The sequence below is a fragment of the Schistocerca piceifrons genome, chromosome 5, assembly GCF_021461385.2.
Source record: "Schistocerca piceifrons isolate TAMUIC-IGC-003096 chromosome 5, iqSchPice1.1, whole genome shotgun sequence".
NCBI classification, from domain to species: domain Eukaryota; kingdom Metazoa; phylum Arthropoda; class Insecta; order Orthoptera; family Acrididae; genus Schistocerca; species Schistocerca piceifrons.
Window position 1 is genome coordinate 487447378 of NC_060142.1, and position 19117 is coordinate 487466494.

General features: G+C 39.4%; 1 protein-coding gene across 1 annotated transcript in view; it reads left to right on the forward strand.

Annotated features, from left to right (window-relative positions):
• The window catches only part of LOC124799096 (neural-cadherin-like), a 242938-nt gene that overhangs the window by 214773 nt on the left and 9048 nt on the right, over positions 1-19117 (forward strand). Inside the window, exon 30 of the mRNA XM_047262635.1 lies at positions 5037-5184. Coding sequence (XP_047118591.1) covers positions 5037-5094 — 58 coding nt within the window. The 3' untranslated portion in view covers positions 5095-5184. The remainder of the gene's footprint in view (positions 1-5036; positions 5185-19117) is intronic.

Sequence of the window (19117 nt, forward strand, 5' to 3'; positions counted from 1 at the left end):
CTTTAGGCACAATACTCTCGATAATCTCATAAGTCATTGTGAAGAAAAAAAATTTATACACAACAATACAAAACAAGATAAAAATATTGTTTTAACAAAATACGAGGGTTTCGTAACTTATCTGGAACACTCTTCTACTGTTGCAAATCCACGTTTTCCATCCATGTGATTGTTGACCAAAATTCTTGAAATTACTTCTTCTGTCGTGAACTACATTTTTTGCCGAAACATTTCTTCTCCAAAACTTTTACTTCCCGATGAACACAAATACTGTAACACACCTTCTGAAAAAATTTTATTCCTCGTAGCACTGTTGAAGATCTCGTGAACACAATATCCCGGCTACAGTCCCCAGTTGAAATATGTTATCCCGGCTGAGCCCCCAGTTGAAATATGCTATTGCGGCTAAGACACAAGTTGAAATATGGTCACTACTTTTTGTATTTACTTAGATTTGGCATATTTTGTGACAGTACCTTTTCCGTTAAATGTTTACAAGGCGATATTGGTCTTGGCTTCAGTTGTCTAATGGAAGTATGATTCCACAATGCATCTTTGTTGGCTGCAGAAATGACCTGGTTCAATGTGTTTGCCTCATTTTTGGTGCTTCAAATACCATTTCTTCGAATGTAGTTTCTTCTTATAGTTTATATATAACAAAAAAATAGTAACATAATTCAAAATTATTTATAACAGCGACCTGCACATTCTTCTACCGTCAACACACACCAAGAGTTAGCTGCCAACTGACTATAGTCAAAGACGACTCCAGCGTCAAAGACATTTTACACAACACACAAGCTTCCACTTGTAATCAGTCTCTTTGCTATTCTTCGACACATTTACTAATAGTAATCAATATGCTTTCACTCTCAAAAATATAAGTAAATTAGCATATAATAAGGCAAATTATAATAAAAAATTCTGACGAAAAATATAAGAAAACATTTACAATTTGGTATCGACAAATCCGGTAGAAAATAACACATCTCCCAGATCCATTACAGTCTTCTATAGCTGATGACAGTAAGCATCCAACATTATGTAAAAGAAGCCCCTGAATTGACTAGTGCCCAGAAATGTTGGCTGTCAGTGATGACACCAATAAGATTTCCTGACATCTTGGTGAATGTTGTCCTTGGAGGATTTGCATTTTGTGGCAGCTTCACATCCATAGTTTGTTGGCTCAATTAGTTTTCCTGAAGTTGGCAGCTAGAAGAGCAGCTGGCAACTATGTAATCTACAGTTGACTGGCATGAATAGAACTGTTGTGATTGTTGATGTTTGGTGATGTAGTAGTTGTCAAAAATTTTCCTTCTTACTTTGCAGTAGCATACACGTCCAGAGCACCCAAGGTGGGAACAAAACTGGTCTGATGTCCTCTGTCCTCCAAGTATGTGTTCTTCTATGGGGCATTGTACTTGGTGTAGGAGCTGATTGTACCTGCATTTGGTGGGAGCTGAGCTGTGGCATAAGCCAGAGTTGTGTGAGTCAGTTCTTCCTGACACCCTTGCTGGTGGCCATGGTTTGGTGCTGAAGATAGATACACCTCCTCTTCAACATTCTCTATTACCTCCTAATGTCAGGGGCTGAGTTCATGGCTGCTATTTCTTGTGTACTCGGTCTGACATTTCTGGCTGTCATACACTGCTGTATCTCTTCTCTTACTATCTGATACATGAGAGAACCAAGCTCATGTTGGTCTTCTACAACTGTCATAGGGACCACATTTGGCAGTCTGTCATACTTCTTTTGTCTTGACTCTTTTTGTGTTGCATTTCCTTGATATGCTGGCATCACTTGATGAATTATGCTGTTTTTGTGGCAACCTTTACCAGAAGAGCTTGGTACTTATACATGGACCAGCACTGTACACTGTTCAACAACCCATACAGACACTAACCATATATGTATACTTTACACCTACACGAAATCTGGACCAACTTGGTACATATACTCTGTGACTCCATTCATAAATTTAAGATTTTGTCAGCTTCTGTAATACTCATATTCACGATTTTGCCTAGAGCCAAAATGTTCTGTATGTATGACTGTCATCTGTCCATTATGTTAATCTCTGTTCTTCAATTGTTTCTCTGCTAAGCATGCTTGCTGCTAATAGTTGCCAAACATTTTCTTCATTTTTGCCTGGAATTTGTCCCAACTATTGAGCTTTTCTTTGTTGTTCTCAAACTATTTCATGGCTATGCTGCCCATGTAAAAGTTCACATTCATCAAACACACTGTGTCATCCCGCATGTTGTATTTTGTGACTCAGTCAAATTTTTTTGGCCATGTCATCTGGTCCTAACCAGCATTTCCAGGAACACTGAGAGTGTGATGTGCAGCTGACTTATTGCTGTTGTGGAATCCACCTGTGTCCTGAATATATGGATCTTAGGAACAACGTGTTGCTTGTATTCCAGTTTGTGTCAAAGTACACTATGCAGCATTTGTAGATCACAAATTTTATAATTTCTAATTCTTAACTACACTACTATGCAACACTACTCAACAGCACTTCACAAGACCACACTATGCTGTTGCACATGGTATCAGAATCAAACTGGATTTCTCTTTTGTCTGGATAGTTAGCCCTTGTTGCACTGAGGGGCAACTCAGGATTCACAGGAGCTGTGCTGCTGTGCCACTCAAGGTGTAGTAGATCTTCCGCTTGCTGGGCAGCCACTAACATGTGTCTCCTGCTGTGTTGGAACACTGTGATTCGAGCTGATCGACCTATCACAATCAAACACATCCCTGCTCAACTGGACATCTCTGTTGGTAGTGCTAACACACTCATCCACCACTTTGGGTACAACACGCTGGATTCCTGACCACCTAATGAAGATCATACAGGACAATGAAGGGGTCATCTGTGTGGAACTGCTTGTGCATTACAAGGCTCATTATTACAATTTTTTGTCGAACTTCGTCACATGCAGTGAAACATGGGTTCATCATTTTGAACCAGAAACAAATGACAATCCATGGACTCGCGCCACACCACCACTCCTCTGAAGAAAAAGTTCAGAGCACACCCTCAACCAGTAAAGTGATGGTGATAGTCTTCTGGGGCTCTGAAGAGGTTATTCAGTTTGATGTCCTCCCGTATGTGTGTATTTTAATCTGAATTCTTAAATTTCTTGCATATTTGTGTACCCAGTGGCCAGGTTTTTATAACTTTGTAGGGTGTATTTATGCCATTGTTAGTATGGATAGGGACTCTGATTGCTGCATTCAGATGCAAGCTGAGTTGATGACCTGCCACTCACAGCTCCAGGTGGTGCTGGTTTCAGTCACTCAACTTGAGGCTGAAGCCAATGAGCATCGCAGTGGGGGGCCTGATATGGGGATGCGACGTTCGTCCAGCACATCCTTTGTGTCCCCGATTGGTCCACTTCTGTAACTGCCCTGATTACTGCCCTCAACTGTGGTCAAATGGGAGGTTGTTTCGAGGCGTGACAGGCAGGGAGCTGATTGAAGAGCCTCCCCGGTCTATTTGATAAACAGGTTTCAGGCCTTATCTGTGGCTGACAAAGATCCTGAGCCAGATGCTGTCACTCATCCTATTCCAGAGGAAGCCTCTCAGCCCTCAAGATCTGAGCAATCACAAATGTTGGGATTACTGGTAGTTGAGAGCTCCAGTGTAAGGTGTGTATGGAACTGCTTAGGAATATGTCTGGCAAGGAGGTGAAGAAATCCAATGTGCGCTCTGTGTGCATTGGGAAGAGTCATTACAGACTTGGAATTAGTGCCTCTGGATGTTACAGGGTGCAGCCAACTGCAGGTGGAGACTCATGTCAATACTAGTGATGTGTGTCACTATCACTTTGGACAGATGGAAGGTCATACTAAAAGACTGGAAAGTTGCACAGGTCACACCAGTACTCAAGAGAGGAAGCAGACGTAATCTAATGAATTACAAACCCAAATAACTGGTGTTGATTTGCAATAGGATTATGAAACACACGCTGTATTTGAACATTATGAATTACCTAGAAGTAATGGCCTATTAAGACAATAGTGAGCATGGATTTCTTCTGAAACACAACAAGCTCTTTATTGACACAAAGTAATGAGTGCTGTCGGCATGGATCTCAAACTGATTCCATATTTCTAGGTTTCCAGAAGGTGTCTGACACCATTCCTCACAAGTGACTTCTAATTAGATTGTGTACTTACAAACTACTGCTTCAGTTGTGCAACTGAATTAATAATTTTCTGCCATAAAGGTCACAGTATATAGTAATTGATGGAAAATCATTGAGTGTAACATAAGTGATATCCATTGTTCCCCAAAGAAGTGTTATAAGACGTCTTCTATTCCTAATCTGACAATCTTAGCAACCCATATTGTTTGTTACTTACACTGTCATTTGTTGTTGTTGTTGTGGTCTTCAGTCCTGAGACTGGTTTGATGCAGCTCTCCATGCTACTCTATCCTGTGCAAGCTTCTTCATCTCCCAGTACTTACTGCAACCTACATCCTTCTGAATCTGCTTAGTGTATTCATCTGTTGGTCTCCCTCTACGATTTTTACCTTCCACGCTACCCTCCGATTTGTGATCCCTTGATGCCTCAAAACATGTCCTACCAACCGATCCCTTCTTCTAGTCAAGTTGTGCCACAAACTTCTCTTCTCCCCAATCCTATTCAATACCTCCTCATTAGTTACGTGATCTACCCACCTTATTTTCAGCATTTCACACTGTTATTTACCATATAGTAAAGCCATCAGAAGCTCAAAAACAAATGCATATTGATTTAGACAAGACATCTATATGGTGAGAAAAGTGCCAATTGTCCCTGAATAAGGAAAAGTGTTAGGTCATCCACATGAGTAGAAAAATAAATACACTAAATTTTGCATACATTATAAATCACACAAATTTAAAGGCTGTCATTTCAACTAAATACCTAGGAATTACAATTATGAACAAATTAATTTGAAATTTTGTGTAACTCTTCATGTGATAATGTATTAATAAGACCTATTGACATATTAATCATTTATTTTTCTGTATTTCCTACAGATTTGCAGCCCATCAGCATCAGCACAGCTCATCACATATTGTACCACCATATTCTTGATCAGCTGCCAAAATGTCTCATAGTTCTGGGAGTTAGCTATCTTTAACAAGTCTGCCTTCCAGAGTCTCGGCAGAAAAGAAGGCTGTAGTTGTAAGTATATACTTCCAAAATATGTCTGAGTGAGCAGAATGGGTTCACAATGTCTCTCCCTCTCCCTCCCCCTCTCCCTCCCTTCCTCCCTCCCTCCCCCGCCTCACACACACACACACACACACACACACACACACACTCTCTATCTCTCCTCTCAGTTTGAAGGAGGCATGAGACTCATAGTGGGAAGGTGTATTTAGGCATTTGACTTGGTGGAAATTATGCAATAACATGAGATACACTTTACTCCAGTGCTTCCAGGAGTCTGCTGTTTTTTGACAGAACCGGAATTCTCTCTTCAAATGTGTTATTATTGGTATCTTAGGTCCAGTTGGCAGTGTTGTGAGTCTCTCTTCTCCAAGCAAATGTGCTGGGGAGAGTACTCACAATCAGTCTTCATTTTTGACAATTAACCTCAAGTTGAAGGTGGTTTCGGTATTCTTGAGCACAGACTGAGCCTTTCCTCATCCATGCTGGAGTGTCTCAGTACTTTTAAGAGCCATCTTTGGTTGAAGACCGTTCTCTCCCACCGTCCTCCCCATGAAGCATCTGGAGCTATAAACTTGCTTTGTATGCCTTACTGTGAGTGATATTGGGTGTTATCAGCAAAAATGGCCATCCACAGTTCTGTTTCCATTTCATTGGCTACGTGGAATATTTGCACTGTGTCACTGTAGATGGTGTGTGGAACGCCTCATCTGCCAATAAGTCTTTGGAGTGCCAACAAAAATGGGATTGTGAACTATTTCTAGGTGAATGGCTCTAGTCACAGTACAGGTATACAGAATGATATAGCATTTATTGTGGTACTTATAACTTTGGCCTATAACGACCTTCGATAATCAAAGCCAGTGACTTGCAATGGTTTGTGTGGCTTTACCCAGCCAGCAGGCAATGAAACCTCTATGCCACAATGGATGCATAGTATGCAGGAGGAGAAATGAAACTCTGAAGACAAAATTCTAAGCTCAAGATGGCATAAATGGGCGTGAGTGCATAGAATTAAAAGCTTCATGAAGTGATGACTTCCATCCAGAATAAGTGGATTTCATTTTTCAGTGGTTTATTTGGCATAATGCAGATGACCACCTAAATGTGACATGTCCTCAGCCAAAAAAGGATTGAAAATCTTTATCTTGGATCCATTAGGAAGTGGCTTGTTTTCCTTCAGAGCCTTGATTTCATAAAAACACTGTCTGTGTTCAGCCTTGATCGGTAACGTCAAGCAGTTGCCATTTCTCCACCATAATTTCACTGTGGATATTAACCTTGTCAGTGAGATCCCTTTGCAACCAACATGGCAATGACTCCCAACAGTTTCCAGTAGGCCCTAAATCTTTCTGTAGCTATTGTTGGCTGGAGTGTATCCATAAGGATGACTTGTGGATACAGGTTTTGGTTTTTAATTTCTGGTAACGAAACAGATGTGATGTGCTAGTGATACTCATTTGGCCAGTGACAGAGCTGTTGTGAAAGCCGAGGTGGCCCATGCCCCGTATATTGATTGTATGTAAGGCTTGAGGTATTTTTTGTATTGACAAATCAGCCACAGGATTCTCCCTACCTGGACATCGTCTCCACTGTGATAGTAAGGTCTGCTTATGAATTTCTGTGGCCCTGTTTCACATGAATTAACTTGGCAAACATCACCCAGTCTGTCCAGAGAGCTGCTTCACTTATGTCTGTTTTGGTTGCCTTACACATTTTGTCCCTCAGAATAACTTTCCATAAACAAATAAAACAATAATCCCACACAATATTTGTTCTTTTACCCATGGTGCATTATTTTATAGTTTTCACTCATGAGTATTATTTATCGGTAAGAAAATATAGTGATGCGTAGCACTCCTCTGGAGAGATATGTATCACCATAGAGAATTTAATCATCCAACAAGCAACTGGGAAAATTGCAGTTTTGTAAGTGGTGGCCCTGAAAAGACGTCTTGCAAAAATTACTAATTGCATTTTCTGAGAACTACCAGAACATATTGTTTGGATGCTCACTCATGAAGAAGGGTTTATACATCCAGCAAACTAGATAAAGAGGCACCAGTGTCATATCTCAATAAATAACTCATAACATTTAGCTCTGGAGAGGAGCATGTAAAATAACAGTGGCTTAGGTGTAGAAGAGTAGTTGTCCATGCACTTGACTGATATGTACTTAGTACAACAATTCATGATGGAAGAGACCCTCCATGGTGTACAGTCACTGTACAGAAACTTATAAAGAAATATAAATTACTGCATAATAGGTGTAAAACAAAGCATTGGGCTAAAAATAGGGAGAGGCCGAATGAAAGAAATGTATGAAGCCTTCAACAGCTGCCATAGCAGAATATAATCAAAGGTCTCTCACAAACACCAAAGAAATTCTGCTCATATGCAAAGGCTTTTACTGATACCAATATTAGAGCCAGAACACTCATGGTCAAAACAGGAAATGAAATCAAGTGTAGCAAAGCAAAATCAAAAATGATGAACTCCATTTTCAAATGTTCATTTACAAATAAAAATCCCACGCCATTGCTTCAATTTAATTCTAGCACACCTGCAAAGATGGGCTAAATAGATATTAGTGCAATGGTGTCAAGAATTAGCCAAAGTTACTAAAACTGACAAAATTTCTTGGACCCTATGGAATCCCTGTAAGATTCTATACTGAATTTGTGGGTGAGTTATGCCTCAACCATAATCTAAAGTAGATCTCTTGAACAAAGAAATATGCCAAATAGTTGGAAGAAAGCACAAGTTACACCAGTCCACACGAAGAGTAGCATAAGTGATCCACAAAACTACCATCCAGTATACTTGACAGCCATTTGTTATAGAATCTTTGAACATATTCTAACCTCAAATATAATGAGGTATTTCATCCTCGATGCCAACCAGCATGGATTCTGAACACATTGATCATGTGAAACCCAGCTGATACTTTTCTCACATGACATCTTAAAAGCCATGGTCAAGGCTCAATTTTCGAAAAGCATTTGACATGGTATCATACCTATGCTTAACATCAAAAGTACCATAATATAGGATATCAAGTGAAATTTTTGGCTGGATTGAGGATTCCTTGGTAGGAAGGACACAGTATGTTATTTCAAACAGGGAGTCATCAACAGATGTAGAAATAATCAGGTGTGCACCTTCATGTTCTATATTAATGACCTTGTGCAATAGTAATTGCAACAACAGACGTTTCAAAGATTATGCAGTTATCTAAAATGAAGTACCATTTGAAAAAAGCTGCACTAACATTCAGTCAGTCTTGATAAGACTTCAAGGTGATGCAAAGATTGAAATGAAAAATGTAATAGCCTATGTTTACAGTATCAACTTATCATAAATGGAATTGGTCAACTTGTACAAGTACCTGGTTGTAAAACTTGGTAGGGATATGAAATGGAATGATCACATGGTCTCGGTGATATGTAAAGCAGATGTCAGACTTCTGTCATTAGTAGAATAGTTGGGAAATGCAATCAGTGTACAAAGGAGCTGGCTTACAAATCACTCATGCAACCCACCCTAGAACATTGATAAAGTGTGTGGGACCAATACCAAATAGGACTAACAGGAAATATTGGACATATACGGAGAAGGGCAGCACAAATGATCACAAGTTTGATAGACCCATAAGAAAGCGTCACAGAGATCCTGAAGAAAATATATTGCAAATTGTCATGAGAAAGTCTGATTATAAAGTTTCAAGACCCAGCTTTAAATGCTGAATCTAGGAATATACAACTCCCAATGTATCAGTCCCCAAGTGATACCGTGGACAAGATTAGATTAAATACACTGCACACAGAGGCATTTAAACAATTATTCTTCCCACACTCTATACGTTAATGAAATGAGAAGCTATAATAACTGGTGCAATGGGAAGTACCCTCTGTCATGCCCTTCAGAGTGGTTTGCAGAGTTTGGATGTAGTTGTAGGCTTGGAAGGGCTGATATATCCAAATGCACCATCAGATGGCAAGATGCTAAACACAAGTCCATCCCATCCTAGTCCAAATAATCAAGTATCATGAACAAAATTTTCCCTATTATGGATACACAGGTTACTTAGGCCAGAGGGTCATAAAAACTAATGGGTTTCTGATATTTTGTTGATGACTTCATTGTGTACCACACAAATGTATCATCTACTATATTCTACTTAACTCCCGATATCCCAATATATACTTGGTTCTTGTGATGTCTTATCCTTTTGAATTCCATTTTCCAACCAGTTGCCCAAGATTCATCAGACATTTTGACAGAGGCATCTGAACTTGGAGTTATCACTCTATTTTCATGTACAATGTCTGCTTCAGAGTCATTCATGTAAGTGTTACGATCTAGTAAGACAGTTGTGGTAGAAAACTGTGAGTGATACTTGACTGCCAATTCCCTCAGTGCAGCTGATAGTAGAAATAGACTGCTTTTGAGCCTAAAGGAAAGTAGTTTTTCTTCACATCTCGATTGCTTCATTTACTCTATTCATTTGCTCTATGATGATGGGTTCCTTACCTTAAAAACCTTACCAGGTCTCTGTTGTCTAGATGGAGAACTAACTGCCAAAAGGCCTAGGCAATATGACAAGTTGTTATACTAAAAAATGCATGAGTACTGCAGTTAACTTTGTGGGAAGATGCATCAAATATGAGTGGTCACTTATTGCTTCCCTCTCTCATTCTTAACACTATTTGATGAGACAAATAAAAGATGTCAGCTGTAATTTGTGGGAGGAGCCAGTTTAGTGTGTCCATTTTGGATGTAATTGGACATTTGTCTCTCATAGGTGCCACTGAGGATGTCATTCTTCCCCAGGTGCATCTCAAAGTGAAGAACCATTTTTAAGCATTACAGATATATTATTTGGAAGAACAGCTGCTGATTTTTGTGGGAGATGGGCTAATTTTTGCTGATCCTTACTAGATTAGGAAGTGCAAAGTTCCTCAAGAAATACTGAATCCTTTGCACTCATTGACCAGTCCTGATTGTTGCATATTCCTGTTGTCTCTCACTCCCAGAAGATTCAGACTGTGTTTTCAAATGATTGATTGAATAAGTTTTCAAAAACAGCCACAAGTCGCACTTTGTATTTTTTATTATGGCCAATTTTCCTCTTCAAATGAACAAGAGCACTATCAGAATATACAGTTTAAAGTTGGCTGAGAGCAGTAAAAATTGCCTTTACAATTAGCTGACAGCTCTAAAGATTAATTTGGCTGTACTATAGTACTTAAAGTTATGTTTAAAGTGCAGTAGTAAATGATGGCATCATTTACTACTGTACTTTAAACGTAAGTTTAAATACTATATTACAGACAAATTTATCTTTAGAGCTGTCAGCCATCTGTAAATGCAATCTTTAATGCTGTCAGCCAACTTTAAACTGTGTATTCCCGATTATACTCTTGTTCATTTGAAGAGTGAAACCTGTCATAATAAAAAAATACAAAGTGCGACTTGTGGCAGTTTTTGAAAACTTAGTTTTAACAGTTGCTCCCCTGCAGGCAATGCCTGCTCTTGGTAGATTGATTGAATGGTAGACTGATGAGATTAAAAATGGTGTGATTTATGGAAACTCTTGGGTGACTTCTAATAAGGATAAAGTGAAGTTTCGAAGCCAGTGATGGAGAGATGCATATTGGCATAGTGCATTTAACAATTTTCCAGTAGTGATCTACTCCAGTTAGCAGCTCCATGGGGAGATTGTTATATCCTTCCACAGGATTGGCCAACAGTAAATTACCAATGTACCAGGGGATCTGACAGTGGAAACTCCAGGTACGAATATCAACAACCCAGGAAAAGATAGATTGCTACTTACTGTAAAGAAGACACATCAAGTTGCAGACAGATACAATTAAAAGGCACTCACATGTATGTAGCTCTTGGCCACAGTCTTCATCAGTAAAGAGAGATCCCCCCCGCCCCACACACACACACACACACACACACACACACACACGAGCAAGCATACACCACGACATGCAAGTGCCAACTACAGCATCCCCCCGCAACACACACACACACACACACACACACACACACACACACACACACACACACACAGAGACAGACACACGAGCAAGCATACACCACGACATGCAAGTGCCAACTACAGCATCTCGGGCTGAGATGCTGAAGTTGGTGGTTGTGTGTGCATGAGGTACGCTTGCTTGTGTGAGTGCCTTTTAGTCATGCCTGTCTGCAATGTGTGTGTTCTTTATGGTAAGTAGCAATCTATCTGTTCCTACATTGTTAACGTACCAGGGGACTCATTCAAAAATTTCACACTTTCATGGTTTTAAATACCGACAATTTTTGGAATTTCAGAAAGTATGTTCATTTAGAAAAGTCAACTTCTATGACAGGCAGAGATAATGGACTACCACAGTGGTCACAGTTATTATCCATGACAGTGCAGTATATGAATCACCCAGTTAGTAAATACTTTAAAACAAATAAAATGGTAATTGTAATGAGTTGTTGTGAAAAGAGAATCTCTTTTCCATGATTAATAAAGTTAGCTTTGTAAAATACAGGTATGAAGCTGGGCATCCATGATGCCCTTAAGCTGGGCATCTGTGGTGCCCTATTCTCGGTGATAGCTAAAAGTGTGTTTTATGTTAAAAGATTTTCCACAAATAGTAAGTATTAATGGAAAATTGGTATGCAATGTCAGAAGCTGGTTAAAAATCCTTTCTAACAGTACCTTATTCATCCCTGTATGATTAGTATCTGTTGATAAAAAGGGATGTAGATGTCTCAAAACGAATAAAAACTCTCAAATGCAGTAACTCTAACATGAGCATTGTTCCCTCTGCTTCTGAATGTCTGGCTGACCAGCCTAAATAAATGTGATTTAGTCAAATGAGTGTAATTTAGTCAACAAAGACTGATTGACACGGACTGCCAGTGTGTGATTCACAGCGACTTTCAGTTTTAAATTGTCATTTAATGATCTACTGGTTAAACTTGACTGGCTACCACCAAATAAAATGCCACCTGTAAGTTTGCTTATTCCTGTTGGCCCCATTATGTACAAAAGGGGCCATCTGGAGGGAACTGAATACTAAACATCCAGTATTCACGTTGCTGACTGAACTTTCTTTTATAGGAGTAGCCGATGAAGTAGAATATTCAGAATTTCTGCAGACTGTCTTGTGATAGCTTTTCTTGCAAAAAGAGAGGAAACACTTTTCTTTTCTTTCTACAATATTTTATTGTATGACCCAGGATGAGGCAAAGGGAGCATCTATTACTGGATCACTGAGTCTTGAGATGGTCATGAAGATCTTTCACGTTTTTGAAATCCAGTGCCCAGTGATCATGCTGTGGCAAAACATTCAGTTACGTTTCTACTCTCCATACAGGCATGCATGTTGTATATGTTCTGACTTAGTTGGAACACTGAGGACTGCTCTAGATGGTACAATGTTAGTTTATCTGAAAGCCTCCTCATGAATCTTCAGTGCTCTCAGGGCCTTATCTCCCTCTTCTAACAAGAATTAAATCAGTTTCAGCATATTTCCTTCTGATAATTATTGTTCGCTCTTCATATGAATTATCTTGCGTTGACATACCTCTTCGGAAAAGTGCCAGGTATCTTTGGAGTGAAGACTCAATCAAAAGCATCTGTATCCTCCACTAGCACCTGCAGGACTTGACTGTACTTACTGCGTTCAGTAAGCGCTAAGTTAAGAGATCTGAGGAATCAGATGTTATATGCATGACATCTTTCGGATAGTTAAGATGTGGCTGCATAGTTCTATTTCTGTCACAATAATATGCACATAAGATTTTCTTGGTTTGTTCATAAGGGCAATGACTAATAAAAGATTAAGCTAGGGGTACAGTGGAACCAAAGGATATGCTAGGGGGATAGTTCCCACCTTTGTAGCCCAGAGCAGTTAGTACTGGGTGAAGGGGGAAGAGTAGAATATAAGTATCATGGATATTGAAATAGCAGTTGAAGTAATTGATGTTGGGAGCAATATGTTCAGCAGATGTGTAGTTGATTTTACAGTTAGCTAGAGTTTAGGATTGGTCATTTTGGATAGATAGTAGTTCAGTTGTCATAGTGACATATGAAAGCACTGTAGTTGCAGCACAGCTAGTGTATGACAAGGCAGTTTACATACATACCCCTGCCTTAGATCTAATAAGAAGTGACTAGCTGGACTGCAATAAGAGGTGATAGTTGTCTGGGGGAGATCTTCCACTTGTGTAATCAACGGGATAATGATACATTGTGTGGGTTAAGTGTGTCATAAGTATGGAATAGGATTACATATAAGTTTGTTGAGGTAGAGGAGGGGCAACAGGTAAGATATGGCAGTTATGAAAGATAGTCAGTGCTTTGAAAAATGAAAGATAGTCAATGCTTTGAAAAAGTATATGGTCAAATTTGCTCTGGATGGAAAGGGAAGTACTGATTACGAGTTATTTTGAGTAGGGATGTGTTTGTTGATACTGCATGAAGAAACGCTACAAGAAATGCATTTTACATTTGTTGGACAAGTGTATATCTGCCAAGACTCTGACAAGGTCATTGTCACGGTATCATAACTCCCAACATGGAAGAACTGTTGGTGGTTAGTGACCATGATATATGTAGGGATTTTATGGAGCCATCAGAGAGATGGAGATTCCAGAAAACAGCACATGAGACTGAGAAAGACCAAGTGAAATGAATGTAAAAAAAAAAGATGAAAGACCAAGTGAAATGAATGTAAAAAAAGATGTTGGAATTCTGGAGGAAAGAGTAAGAGTATCATAGCCACAAATGCAGATCATGAGTGAATCTCACCCACACAAGACAATCAAAGTGCTGAACAAATGGGCCATAAACTGGTTGATATATGGAGGAGCTACCAAGCATATGGCCATGGCAGTTCTGTGAATTTGGCCAATAAAGGTGGTGGTGGGGTGAGGGGAGGTTATGGGCAAAGAAGTGGTTAATGAAGAAGACTAGGAAGGAGCTGGTGGAATGATATCAGAACAATGCTGAGAGTAGAGTCATGGGCAAGAGGGATGCGTGTATGTATGAGTGAGAGAGAGTTTGCACAGATAAAAAGGAAGAAGGAGAAGAAATGTTTAAGAGGTGTAGTGATGAAGGAACAACTCTGAATGACGGAAGCAGAACAGAAATCAGAACATAGCATCATAGGTGGAACAAAACAGTGCTACAGCATTGTCTCAATATAGTAGTAATGAAATGAGAGCATTGTGGTAGAAAGTTGCTTCGAGCAGTGCTGAAGGGATGAAAATTTTCCCATAGTGGTGACCAGATTGTTTGGGCAACTTTAACAGCATTCACTTATTGTTGAGTTGCTCACAGGAGTCTCAAAAACATCTTTTCATACTCAAAGTGTCTGTTCACATTGGCTTCAACTGCTCATTGGGCAATTTCAGTGATATGCATGTATGAGTGCCATGTAATGCTATGGTGCTCCCTTGCTCCACATTGACCTAACTATACATGTGTGTAAAACACCACTACACTTTCTGCGCAGCTGTCATTTCCTTCCACTCTAAACATTGCTCTAATATAATCTACAGCTTTAAATGTGCTGAATAGTTTGATTTAGCAATGTCTTGCATGCCTTAGGAATTGCTAAAACTGTTGGGGGAATGGCAACCAAACAGTTACTGAAGTAAATTCTATGAGACTGAGACATACCATCAAGTTTTCAGAAAAATACCATCCAAACAGTCACAAAGATTCAAAAGTAGATAAATGTGCAAACTGGTGTATAACCAGCTTAAAAACTCATACATCAAAGTAACTGTCAAGAGTAACATACAGAAGAATGGAAAAGAAAATTTAAAATTTGTTAGATAATAATCATATGTTAGAATGGAATAACAGAGCTAACCCACACAGATATGAAACTGAAATATTCTGAGTTTTGCATGAAATTCAGCACATTAACAGTCACCTCATTTGGTTCATAAACAATAAGAACCATCTGCTGATATCCATTATTTATCTGAAAAAGTCAGAACTGCAAATCCACAAATCTGAAAACTGGGTTACTTTTACAACAGTCCAGTTTTCACCCAATTTCTTGTTTTAAAATGGAGTTGGGTTTAGATTTGCTTCAACATGTATTTCTTGCTACATTTGTGGATTACTAGTAGTATCTGGGATACAGGTTACACCAACTCTGAGCAGCCTTATGTATTGAAACCCATACTTACTTTCTGCCATCTGAATCCTCCTCCTCCTTGCTGCTGACGTGCACAGTACATGGCATGATGGTTTTCAGTGAGCAGGAACATCAAGTCCTTGTGTTCCACACGAGCAGTCTTTCTGCCACCCGGATATGAGCAGTCCACATTCTGTAAGCATGAGTATGCTGTGATAGGGTTGAAATCTGTGGGATGTTCTGTGTTTATGAGGCGATCCAGTACTTTTGTTCAAAGCCTTAACTTCCCTCAAACAGCCAATGGAGAGTATTTTTTTGAATTATTTTATTTTTTTAATCACATAATGCATGGCCTGCTGGCTTCAATTTTTGTGACACAAATTGTACAAAATTTCATGTTCTGCCCACATGTGCGCATCTGTTTCTTAGGTAGAATTGAAGTTGCTGCTTGCAAATCTCGAAAATCTTTGCTCATCATCTGCACACAGAAAGAGTTCTAAACTTGGGTCTTTTCTGTCAGTCATCTGGAATAAAGATAGTCCATTTTTCTACTAGCTTCCTCAATAATGCCAAAGTCACTGTCAGAAGGCAAAAAGGTATGTACAGGAATCAAGTAATAATGTTCTGTGGTAGCAAAAACTCCAACCATTACAAGGGCATAGTGCATCATGTAGAGCCCATGCAGGATATGGTGGCTGATATGCAGTGACCAATTTTCATCCAAAGCACTGGGTGAGTTTGTTCATTTGTTATGAAAAGGAGGCCAACAAATGTTAGCCTCCTTTTGGCGCATGATGTGCAATCTTTCTCAAATGATTTTATGGAAAACATGAGGTAAAAAAAATTGTTTTTCCTTTACTTACAGCTTTATATGTCAGATTCATGATGATGTGCCTATCATTTTGTTAATGGTCATAGTTGTTATTTTATTTACATGGAAGTAAGACAGTGTGAAAAAATTTGGAAAGTTAGCATTGAAAAATAGAGGTAACTTGATTTTGTATTTGGTGTATATTACATAATATATTGAATATAATAGAGGGAAACATTCCACACAGGAAAAATATATCTAAAATCAAAGATGATGTGACTTACCATACGAAAGCACTGGCAGGTCGATAGACACACAAACACAATCATACACACAAAATTCTAGCTTTCGCAACCAACGTTTGCTTCATCAGGAAAGAGGGAAGGAGAGGGAAAGACGAAAGGACGTGGGTTTTAAGGAAGTGGGTAAGGAGTCATTCCAATCCCGGGAGTGGAAAGACTTACCTTAGGGGGAAAAAGGACAGGTATACACTCGCACACACACCCATATCTAACCACACATACACAGACACAAGCAGACATTTCCCTCTCTTTCCCTCTTTCCTGATGAAGCAACCGTTGGTTGCGAAAGCTAGAATTTTGTGTGTATGATTGTGTTTGTTTGTGTGTCTATCAACCTGCCAGCGCTTTTGTATGGTAAGTCACATCAACTTTGTTTTTAGATATATTACATAATACAGGGTGATTCAAAAAGAATACCACAACTTTAAAAATGTGTATTTAATGAAAGAAACATAATATAACCTTCTGTTATACATCATTACAAAGAGTATTTAAAAAGGTGTTTTTTTCACTCAAAAACAAGTTCAGAGATGTTCAATATGGCCCCCTCCAGACACTCGAGCAATATCAACCCGATACTCCAACTCGTTCCACACTCTCTGTAGCATATCAGGCGTAACAGTTTGGATAGCTGCTGTTATTTCTCGTTTCAAATCATCAATGGTGGCTGGGAGAGGTGGCCGAAACACCATATCCTTAACATACCCCCATAAGAAAAAATCGCAGGGGGTAAGATCAGGGCTTCTTGGAGGCCAGTGATGAAGTGCTCTGTCACGGGCTGCCTGGCGGCCGATCCATCGCCTCGGGTAGTTGACGTTCAGGTAGTTACGGACAGATAAGTGCCAATGTGGTGGCGCTCCATCCTGCTGAAATATGAATTGTTGTGCTTCTTGTTCGAGCTGAGGGAACAGCCAATTCTCTAACATCTCCAGATACTGTAGTCCAGTTACAGTAGCACCTTCGAAGAAAAAGGGACCAAAAACTTTATTGGCTGAAATGGCACAGAAAACGTTCACCTTAGGCGAGTCACGTTCATACTGAGTCGTTTCCCGCGGATTCTCAGTGCCCCATGGGCTGCGAACAAATGCTTGCTGGATGCGTGCTACATTTTCATCACTCGTTCTCGGCCATCCAGAACTTTTCCCTTTGCACAAACACCCATTCTCTGTAAACTGTTTATACCAATGTTTAATACACCACCTATCAGGAGGTTTAACACCATACTTCGTTCAAAATGCACGCTGAACAACTGTCGTCGATTCACTTCTGCCGTACTCAATAACACAAAAAGCTTTCTGTTGAGCGGTCGCCATCTTAGCATCAACTGACGCTGATGCCTAGTCAACAGCGCCTCAAGCGAACAGATGTACAACTAAATGAAACTTTATAGCTCCCTTAATTCGCCAACAGATAGTGCTTAGCTCTGCCTTTTGTCGTTGCAGAGTTTTAAATTCCTAAAGTTGTGGTATTCTTTTTGAATCACCCTGTATATTGGCGCACATGAAATTTAGATAACATGTTGAATTTTTCTTTAGACTTGGATTGAGGTGTCTCTCTGTCACCATCTCATTTGCGATTGCGCTGCACCAGCAATAAAGTCAGAGTAAAATATCCACAATCTTCCTCATATTTTGTAAATAGTTTCAGATATCAAAATGAGATTTTGGCAAATGATAGCATGCAAAGAGGAGAATATTTTGCTGTATTGTTATTGTGCAAGAGTTCATTATCTACCATGTTATTCCATTAACTACAGACTTTGACAATGAAAGAACGTAATTCTTAAGGGCCATCAATAGCTGGTGAAATGAGAAATGCTACAGGTTTTGGAATTCCATGTTTTTTGTATTTATTTATTTCAGTGTGTGTGTGTGTGTGTGTGTGTGTGTGTGTGTGTGTGTGTGTGTGTGCGCGCGCGCAACATGCTAGTGAAGTGAGACTGTGTAAACTCTGCTAGGTTTTGGCAAAAGAAACAAGTTTTAACATGGCAACCAGAGAAATGTGTAGGTTTTACTCAAAATTCACCCACTTTTCTGAAAGTCAAAAATGATTAACAAGCCAGGCAAAAATAAATTGATGCATTTTCAGTGGAATTCTTTTAAGATACTAACCAAAGCAGAGGTGACATCTTTTTGAACAGTTACGATGCAAGTATGAGTGTAGAGGGGCTCCACTTAATATATACAACCAATGTGAGCATAGGCTTCAGTTTTGATTGTCACTTCCCCTCCAGCACTCAGCATTTCCCCTACAGTGTCTGTCCACAACCCCACCACTACCGCTCTCCCCACACGTGCCCCACTATCTGCGCGTCTACCACACATGGTATTCTGTGCGGACTGTAAAATGTGTTATTCTTGCTTTGTGCAGAGCAGGAAGTGGAAAAAAATGCAAATTTCTCATTTTTAGTGTGTTTTCTGACACACTTAGAAATTTAAACAAACAAAACATGATTTTGAAGCACCTCTTGAAATCATGTTTTCAGTCCACATACGTGTAACACCAGAAGAGAAATTTGTTAATATTGAGTATAGATTTAAGTGTCAGGAAGTCGTTTCTGAAAGTATTTGTATGGAGTGTAGCCATGTATGGAAGTGAAACATGAACGATAAATAGTTTGGACAAGAAGAGAATAGAAGCTTTTGAAATGTGGTGCTACAGAAGAA